Below are 9,772 nucleotides of genomic sequence, written 5' to 3'. Positions count from 1 at the left end.
ACCAGAGACCTATGCACCCTTGATCCTATATATAGTGCACTAACTTTAGACCAGAGCCTCTATGGAACCCTATTCCCTATATATAGTGCACACTTTAGACCAGAGCCCTATGGAACCTATTCCCTATATATGTGCACTACTTTAGACCAGAGCCTATGGAACCCTATTCCTATATAAGTGCACTACTTTAGACCAGAGCCCTATGGAACCCTATTCCTATAATAGTGTGCACTACTTAGACCAGAGCCCTATTCCCTACATATAGTGCACTACTTTAGACCAGGGCCCTATTCCTAATAGTGCACTACTTTAGACCAGAGCCCTATCCCTACATAGTGCACTACGGTTAGACCAGAAGCCATAGCTCTATGTAGGGAATAGGGTGCCATAGATCTCTGGTCTAAAGTAGTGCACTATATAGGGAATAGGGTGCCATAGGGCTCTGGTCTATAGTAGTCCACTATGTAGGGAATAGGGTTCTGGTCTATAGTAGTGCACTATATAGGGAATAGGGCTCTGGTCTATAGTAGTCCACTATGTAGGAATAGGGCTCTGGTCTATAGTAGTCCACTATATAGGGAATAGGGCTCTGGTCTATAGTAGTGCACTATATAGGGAATAGGGCTCTGGTCTATAGTAGTCCACTATATAGGGAATAGGGCTCTGGTCTATAGTAGTGCACTATGTAGGGAATAGGGCTCTGGTCTAAAGTAGGCACTATATGTAGGGAATAGGCTCTGGTCTATAGTAGTGCACTATGTAGGGAATAGGGCTCTGGTCTATAGTAGTGCACTATGTAGGGAATAGGGGCTCTGGTCTAAAGTAGTGCACTATGTAGGGAATAGGGCTCTGGTATAAAGTAGTGCACTATATAGGGGAATAGGGCTCTGGTCAAAAGTAGTGCACTATGTAGGGAATAGGGCTCTGGTCTAAAGTAATGCACTATATAGGGAATAGGGCTCTGGTCTAAAGTAGTGCACTATATAGGGAATAGGGTGCCATAGGGCTCTGGTCTAAAGTAGTGCACTATGTAGGGAATAGGGTTCCATAGGGCTCTGTCTATAGTAGTGCACTATGTAGGGAATAGGGTGCCATAGGGCTCTGGTCTAAAGTAGTGTACTTAATAGGGAATAGGGTGCCATAGGGCTCTGGTCTATAGTAGTGCACTATGTAGGGAATAGGGTGCCATAGGGCTCTGGTCTATAGTAGTGCACTATGTAGGGAATAGGGTGCCATAGGGCTCTGGTCTATAGTAGTGCACTATGTAGGAATAGGGTGCCATAGGGCTCTGGTCTATAGTAGTGCACTATGTAGGGAATAGGGTGCCATAGGGCTCTGGTCTATAGTACATATACATCTGCTTCAGGTCTGGATGAATACATGCTGTTGATAATGTGAATGTGATCGCTGTGCTGTGAATGAACTGTACTGTTTGCATCCTCTATGTGTTTACTTGTCGAGCCGAACTTCTTGGCCAGGTATTTGGACCTCAATGGGACTTCCTGGTTAAATGAAAAGGATAATAGGAAAATATATTGAAATAAAACTGACCAGGCTCTGAGAGGAAGGATCCGGAAGGTCCCAGCGTAGCTCCACCTCATCCTCCTCTACCCATAATACATGCAAACCAGAGGAGGCAACAGGTCTGGGAACAGTGTTTAGGAAGAGCCTGGTATTAACACCACAACTTACTGTAGCTCAGCCAAAAAGGTATATAACATGGCTCTTGGTGTATAGGACATTCAATTAGTAATCGATTGATTCATCGATAGATTCATTAGAGATAAAGTTAAATTGAATGGGTTTCTTGAATTATACCACGGAAAGACTCACCTCTCTCACAGTCCTTGCCTGTGTGTCCCACTCTGCAAGCACAGCTGTAGTTCCCTCTGTTACTGTGGCAGAGGCCTCTGTTCCCACACGGCTGCAGTACACAGGGATTCTCCACTAGGGGGAGACAGAGACCAGGTTTCACCACAATGTGCTCTGTTCCGTTCATCACACGACTGATGAGGCAGTCATCAGTCCAGGAAATGTGCACTCGTTCACTCCCACCTCATGCATTTATAAACCCGCTGGATTGTCTGACGTGAGTTTCCATCGTGTTTCTCACACCAGTCCGTTCCTTTTAAAATCCACGACGTCGACCGGGGAGTGTACACTTCTGGAGAAAAAGGGGTGTAGAAACATGTACAGGGTTCAGCTCTACTCACACGACTGGCAGCGGTCTCCGAAGAAGCCTTCTTTACAGAGACACGGGTGGCTCCGCCTGTAGCCGCGACACACCCCGCCGTTCAGACAGGGGCTGGACTCACACCTGTCCTGCTCTGGAGACACAACGTCACACAGAGAACCAGTCATGCAGGGTTACTATGGTTTACAGCTCACCTATAAATACGTAGGGTCCTCGACTGCAGAAAAGAGTGGGGTTTAACTTAAGGGGTATTACCAATGCTGATCTCAGATCAGTTCAGGCTTTAGAGCATAATGGAAAGGTCGACATGGACACGGGGGGCACCGGATCCCAGATCAGTTCAGGCTTTAGAGCATAATGGAAAGGTCGACATGGACACGGGGGGGGGGGGGGGGGGGGGCACCTCTGAGACGCCAGATACAAATAGCCCCCATGAGTGACTGTTGCGTGTACCTATTTCACAGTCTCGTCCCATGAAACCCTGTTGGCAGTGCAGTAGTAGGATCCGGGCTGGTCCTCACAGGTTCCTCCGTTTTACAGGGCTCCGACACACACTCATCCCACATCTGTAAGGGCATTAACACACACACACACACACACACACCACACCACACACACACACACACACACACACACACACACAACACACACACACACACACACACACACACACACACACACACACACACACGCACACGCACACACACGCACACACACAAATACACGCACGCATACGCACACCACACACAACACACACACACACACACACACACACACACACACCACACCACACACACACACACACACACCACACAACACACACACACAAATACACACATACACACACACACACACATACAGATTGCATCATGTCAAGGGTTAATGGCATAGGTCTACAGTAAACACAGTGTGAGGTGTAGTATATCTGTAGTAGAGGTGTAGTAGAGGTGTAGTATATCTGTAGTAGAGGTGTAGTAGAGGTGTAGTATATCGTAGTAGAGGTGTAGTAGAGGTGTAGTATATCTGTAGTAGAGGTGTAGTAGAGTTGTAGTAGAGGTGTAGTAGAGTGTAGTAGAGGTGTAGTATATCTGTAGTAGAGATGTAGTATATCGTAGTAGAGTGTAGTAGAGGTGTAGTATAGTTGTAGTAGAGGTGTAGTATATCTGTAGTAGAGGTGTAGTAGAGGTGTAGTATATCTGTAGTAGAGTTAGTAGAGTTGTAGTAGAGTGGAGTAGAGGTGTAGTAGAGGTGTAGTATATCTGTAGTAGAGGTGTAGTAGAGGTGTAGTAGAGGTGTGTAGAGGTGTAGTAGAGGTGTAGTATATCTGTAGTAGAGGTGTAGTATATCTGTAGTAGAGTGTAGTAGAGGTGTAGTATATCTGTAGTAGAGGTGTAGTAAGGTTGTAGAAGAGTTGTAGTAGAGGTGTAGTAGAGGTGTAGTATATCTTAGTATAGGTGTATTAGAGTTGTAGTATAGTTGTAGTAGAGGTGTAGTAGAGCTGTAGTATATCTGTAGTATAGGTGTATTAGAGTTGTAGTATAGTTGTAGTAGAGGTGTAGTAGAGTGTAGTAATCTGTAGTAGAGGTGTAGTAGAGGTGTAGTAGAGGTGTAGTATATCTGTAGTAGAGGTGTAGTAGATTGTAGTAGAGGTAGTATATATTTAGTAGAGGTGTAGTAGAGGTGTAGTAGATGTGTAGTATAGTTGTAGTAGAGGTGTAGTAAAGTTGTAGTAGAGGTGTTGTATATCTGTAGTAGAGGTGTAGTAGAGTTGTAGTAGAGGTGTGGTAGAGGTAGTAGAGGTGTAGTATATCTGTAGTAGAGTTAGTAGAGGGTTGTAGAGTTGTAGTAGAGTTGTAGTAGAGTTGTAGTAGAGTTGTAGTAGAGATGTAGTAGAGTTGTAGTAGAGGTGTAGTAGAGTGTAGTAGAGTGTAGTATATCTGTAGTAGAGGTGTAGTAGATTGTAGTAGAGGTGTAGTAGAGGTGTAGTAGAGTGTAGTAGAGGTGTAGTAGAGGTGTAGTAGATTGTAGTAGATGTGTAGTAGAGGTGTAGTAGAGTTGTAGTAGAGGTGTAGTAGAGGTGTAATAGAGGTGTAGTAGAGGTGTGTATAGGTGTAATAGAGGTGTAGTAGAGGTGTAGTCTACCTGTCTGGCAGGGTTTCCACTGAAGCCCTGGTCACATACACACTGGTAGGTCGCCACCCTGTCCCTACACGTCCCTCCATTCAGACACGGCTGGGACAAACACTCGTTGATTCTCTGGGACAAGTAAACAAACAAGTAAACTTTGCGTACAGTGAACCAAACACGGCAATATTGACCTCTAGTTTTAATGCAGCATCTGTTTTCTGTTTCTCTCCCTAATCAACACAGTGTTGATTTTTATCACAGGGAAGATAACCTGTCCTAATTAGACTCTATCTTTCTCTTGAAAATGTAATATCCGTTACCGCTAGCTCTCTGCTGGGGACACTAAGTAAATGACTGACTGTGTGTTGTTTAGAAACACCTGAATAGTTACAGTGAAGACCCGTACACTACACACACACACACACACACACACACACACACTCACACACACTCGTGCACATGCACACGCACACACACTCGCACACACACACACATGCACACGCACACGCACACACACAACACACACACACACACACACACACACACACACACACACACACACACACACACACACACACACACACCTCGCGCACAGGCAACGCACACGCACACACACGCACACCACACACACACACCACACACACACACACACACACACACACACACACACACACACACACACACACACACACACACACACACACACACACACACACACACGTGTTTGTGTGTTACTCCATACAGACCCTGGCAGACAGGGGGTTGGCTCCAGGCGCCCTGCCCCCCACAGATGCTCTGGGTGGCCCTGGGCATGGGGGTGTATCCTGGGTGGCAGACGTACAGAGCCATGGAGCCTGGCGACGTAGAGGAGAAACTGGACCTCTGCATGCTTCACCTGCAGGGGGGACACACAGTCCAGGTCTGGAAGACAGAGAGACACGACAACACAGCTACAGAATGAATCATTGGCCGACCAATCACCGACTGAGACCTAAATAAGAGGACGATCTACCCTCCACTACAATGACAGAGCCTTAGTAACAGAGACGTGCCCACTACAAGACAGACCATATACAGAGACGTGACCCACTACAATGACAGAGCCATAGTAACAGAGACGTGACCCACTACAATGACAGAGCCATAGTAACAGAGACGTGACCCACTACAATGACAGAGTCATAGTAACAGAGACGTGACCCACTACAATGACAGAGCCATAGTAACAGAGACGTGACCCACTACAATGACAGAGCCATAGTAACAGAGACGTGACCCACTACAACGACAGAGCCATAGTAACAGAGACGTGACCCACTACAATGACAGAGCCATAGTAACAGAGACGTGACCACTACAACGACAGAGCCATAGTAACAGAGACGTGACCCACTACAATGACAGAGCCATAGTAACAGAGACGTGACCCACTACAATGACAGAGCCATAGTAACAGAGACGTGACCCACTACAATGACAGAGCCATAGTAACAGAGACGTGACCCACTACAATGACAGAGCCATAGTAACAGAGACGTGACCCACTACAATGACAGAGCCATAGTAACAGAGACGTGACCCACTACAATGACAGAGCCATAGTAACAGAGACGTGACCCACTACAATGACAGAGTCATAGTAACAGAGACATGCATTGTTCGTCCAGATTTATCCGTTTCCTGCCCCCCCCCCCCAGTCATCAGTCATCAGGGTTTTACACGTCTTCCTCGACATTACAGACGTCGGCGATGTGGCTTTGGCAGCGCTGAGATGATGTTATTATGATAGACAGCTGTTTAAATGTCATCTTGAGGGAGGATCACTTCTTTGAGCTGAGAGGGATACCGTCATACCCATCTCCCGCTCAGGGAAAACAACGAGGAGGCGACGTAACCACATTTGGCTCATTAAAACTCGTAGCGTGTTATTCATTGCACTGCGTCTGATAGTCTGGCGCATCGCTGCGAAATGACAGTGTCCCTCCGAGTCTGGTTCTCTCTCAAGATCTCGTCTTCTCGAAGGAAGCTTTTTCCTTTCTGAATAGGCATTGTTCTTTAGGCCTAAGCCGGGTTACCGTATAAAGCACTTTGTGACTGTTCCTAATGGAAAAAAAAAAATGACTTAAAAACACATCTTGTTTGCTGATTGATCTGACCTGCTGGTGGTGTGCTGATCCCTGCCGATGTCACAGTCGGTTCCCACTGAAGTGTGTGTGTGTGTGTGTGTTGTGGTGTGTGTGTGTGTGTGATGGTGTGCTGACCTGGCTGTGGCGTGTGCTGATCCGCTGCATGTCACATGTCTCCCGCGGAAGGTTCCGGAACATTCACACTTGTATTTCCCGATGTAGTTGGAAACATGTTCCTGCCGTTCAGACAGGGGCTGGAGGAGCCGGGTTCTGGCCTCCCTGGACACACACCACACAAGACACAACACCACACACACACACACACACACACACACACACACACACACACACACACACACACAGCCACACACACACACACACACACACACACACACAACACACACACAACACACACACACACACACACACACACACACACAATGGATTCCAGTAAAACCATGAATGTGTTGTGTGTGTGTTTCGTGTGAGTGGAGTGGTACATGAGCTGTTTGTTGTGTTGTGTGTGTGAGTGGAGTGTGTACATGAAAGTGTTATGTGTGTGTGTGTGTGTGTGTGTGTGGTGTGGTGTGTGTGGTGTGTTTGTGAAGGTGCTTCATGCTAATTAACATTAAATGGGCTTCATCAAAAGAACATGATTGTAAGTTGTCCCAAACCAGCTGTGTGGCTTCATAACTGTACAGGCAGAGACTGCATAGTTGACCTGCCCTCCAGAAATACTGTAGAATACAGCCGTTGTGGGACAACAGCTACAACAAACGAAGAAGAAAAACAGATGGAAAAGAGCCACATGGGCCCCATTGAACTGCCATTTATTTCCCTACGCTTTTATGACACTCAGTCTCAAATCAGACGCTACTAATATGAATATGAACAATTCTACTGTGTAACCAGAAACACTGTAGGTGTGGTGACTGCATGAGGAGGAGAGAGAGAGAGAGAGAGAGAATCTCGTAACTGCTCCATCCTCCCTCTCTGCTACCTCATTCTGCTACTCTCCGTGTATGACTTCTCTCAGATTGATCTCTCGACAGCGAGAGAGATACATCGTACTGCTCGTCTCTCTCTCTCTCTCTCTCTCTCTCGCTCTCTCTCTCTCAGGCAGTCACACACCCTACAGCTGTTTTGGTTACAGGGAGAATTTTGAATTCCATATTCGAGGTCCGGAGTGACTAAAGTAGTGCACTATGTAGGGAATAGGGTTCCATAGGGCTCTGGTCTAAAGTAGTGCACTATATAGGGAATAGGGTTCCATAGGGCTCTGGTCTAAAGTAGTGCACTATGTAGGGAATAGGGTTCCATTTGAGACAGAGCCTGTAACCTTCGCCACCTGTAGTTCAGTGGCTTCGCTGTGACCTACGCCCCTCTGGGTCTCCCGGGCCGTGGCAGCGGGACCAGGAAGACGGACTTCCTGGACAAGAAGCAGTCCACCTATCAGCTGCAGGGCCTGGAGCCTGGCCTGCTATACAACATCTCTACCTTCTCGGTGAAACGAAACACCAACAGCGACGACATCAGCCAGCCAGCCATCGCTCTCATACGCACACGTGAGTGACACACTGCACCTGTCAGATGATGTCATTTGTTTACGTGTGTAGAAGAATAAGGCTGTTTACACGTCGGCAGAACAATTCTGATATTGTTTCCTCTAATTGTTATTTCGACCACATCAGATCTTATTCAGCGTTGATCTGATTGGTCAAAAGACCAGTTAGTGGAAATAATATCAGAATTGGGCTGCCTGTCTAAACACGCTCTGTTCGTGCTATTTGATATCTGTGTGACTTACCAAAATGTGTGTGTGTGTGCGTGTGTGTGTGCGTGTGTGTGTGTGCGTGTTACAATTGACGTGTGTGTGTGCGTGTTACAATTGACGTGCGTGTGCGTTTGTGCGTGTGCATGTGTGTGCGTGCCTCTGTGTGACTGCGTGCGTTTGTTAATTGACCTGTATCTCTCTCTCTGTCAGGGCCGCGGCGGGTGGATCAGCTGCAGGTTGTCAACGTGTCTTCCTCCCAGGTTTGGCTGCGGTGGCTGGTGCAGGCTGCTCGTCACGCAGCTGTCAGCCAAGTGCGCCTCTCCCTGGTCTCCTCGGACGGCAGTGGCGCTCGCACCGCCCTGGTCAACGCCAGTACCATGGAGTACGCATTCAGGTATGGAACCCAGGACTCCCGTGGGAAAAACAGCTGGACGTAAATTAATCAAATGAGGTCAGGCTTTCCTCTACCACTATCAGTATGTCCAGACTGCAATGCCGATTTTGACCACTTGGTGGCAGTGTATACCTGCTGTCAGAGATGCATTGCATTACCGATTTCCTCCAGCCATGTCTTTAGTTCCAACGCTGATAAACCTCCACAGAACACAGTAGAATAGAACAAGGTTTTTGGGGGTTATTTTTTACATGATATATATATATACAGTGGGGAGAACAAGTATTTGATACACTGCCGATTTTACAGGTTTTCCTACTTACAAAGCATGTAGAGGTCTGTAATTTTTATCATAGGTACACTTCAACTGTGAGAGACGGAATCTAAAACAAAAATCCAGAAAATCACATTGTATGATTTTTAAATAATTAATTTGCATTTTATTGCATGACATAAGTATTTGATCACCTACCAACCAGTAAGAATTCCGGCTCTCACAGACCTGTTAGTTTTTCTTTAAGAAGCCCTCCTGTTCTCCAACTCATTACCTGTATTAAACTGCACCTGTTTGAATCGTTACTGTATAAAGACACCTGTCCACACACAATCAAACAGATTCCAACTCTCCAAATGCACAAGACAGAGAGTGTGAGTAGGACTCAGGGATAAACAATTGTAGACCTGACACAAGGCTGGGATGGGCTACAGGACAATAGGCAAAGCAGCTTGGTGAGAAGGAAACAGATCTGTTGGCCATATTTAGATAGAAAATGGAGAAGTTCAGATGACGTTAAATCACCTCTGGTCTGGGGCTCCATCAAGATTTCACCTCGTGGGCATAATGATCATGAGGAGGTGAGGGATCAGCCACAGAAAACTACACGGCAGGACCTGGTCAATGACCTGAAGAGAGCTGGGACCACAGTCCTAAGAAAACATTAGTAACAACACACTCCCGTCATGGATTAAAATCCTGCAGCGCACGCAAGGTCCCCTGCTTAAGCCAGTGCATTCCAGGCCTGTCTGAAGTTTGCACAATGACATCTTGGATGATCCAGGGGAGGAATGGGAGAAGGTCATGTGTCTGATGAGACAAAAATAGAGCTTTTTGGTCTATCACCACTAGGCCGTGTTTGGAGGAAGAAGAAAGTAATGAG

General features: G+C 46.6%; 2 protein-coding genes across 2 annotated transcripts in view; one reads left to right on the top strand and one right to left on the bottom strand.

Annotated features, from left to right (window-relative positions):
* The window catches only part of LOC112077517 (sushi, nidogen and EGF-like domain-containing protein 1), an 11,646-nt gene extending 2,855 nt beyond the window's left edge, over positions 1-8,791 (top strand). The window contains exons 6-7 of the mRNA XM_024144020.2: positions 7,802-8,012; positions 8,432-8,791. Coding sequence (XP_023999788.2) covers positions 7,802-8,012; positions 8,432-8,658 — 438 coding nt within the window. The 3' untranslated portion in view covers positions 8,659-8,791. The remainder of the gene's footprint in view (positions 1-7,801; positions 8,013-8,431) is intronic.
* LOC112077518 (delta-like protein C) lies at positions 1,450-2,749 on the bottom strand. Its single transcript, XM_070441728.1, has 4 exons — positions 2,648-2,749; positions 2,214-2,327; positions 1,834-1,947; positions 1,450-1,502 (listed from the first exon to the last, which is right to left on the bottom strand). The coding sequence occupies exons 1-4, from the start codon at positions 2,667-2,669 to the stop codon at positions 1,450-1,452; spliced, it is 303 nt and encodes a 100-aa protein (XP_070297829.1). The 5' UTR covers positions 2,670-2,749.
* Positions 8,792-9,772: the final 981 nt, after the last annotated feature.

This window comes from Salvelinus sp. IW2-2015, unplaced genomic scaffold (genome assembly GCF_002910315.2).
Source record: "Salvelinus sp. IW2-2015 unplaced genomic scaffold, ASM291031v2 Un_scaffold4645, whole genome shotgun sequence".
Classification (NCBI taxonomy): domain Eukaryota; kingdom Metazoa; phylum Chordata; class Actinopteri; order Salmoniformes; family Salmonidae; genus Salvelinus; species Salvelinus sp. IW2-2015.
This window is presented reverse-complemented; position numbering and strand designations above follow the sequence as displayed.

What these genes read in the sequence shown, in the direction of transcription:
- LOC112077518 (XM_070441728.1), bottom strand. Translation starts at nt 2,669, where the DNA reads ATGGGACGAGACTGTGAAATAG. An exon ending in GGGACGAGACTGTGAAATAG is followed by an intron (nt 2,328 to 2,647) that starts GTACACGCAACA and finishes TTGTGTCTCCAG; the next exon opens with AGCAGGACAGGTGTGAGTCC. An exon ending in AGGCAAGGACTGTGAGAGAG is followed by an intron (nt 1,503 to 1,833) that starts GTGAGTCTTTCC and finishes TCATTTAACCAG; the next exon opens with GAAGTCCCATTGAGGTCCAA.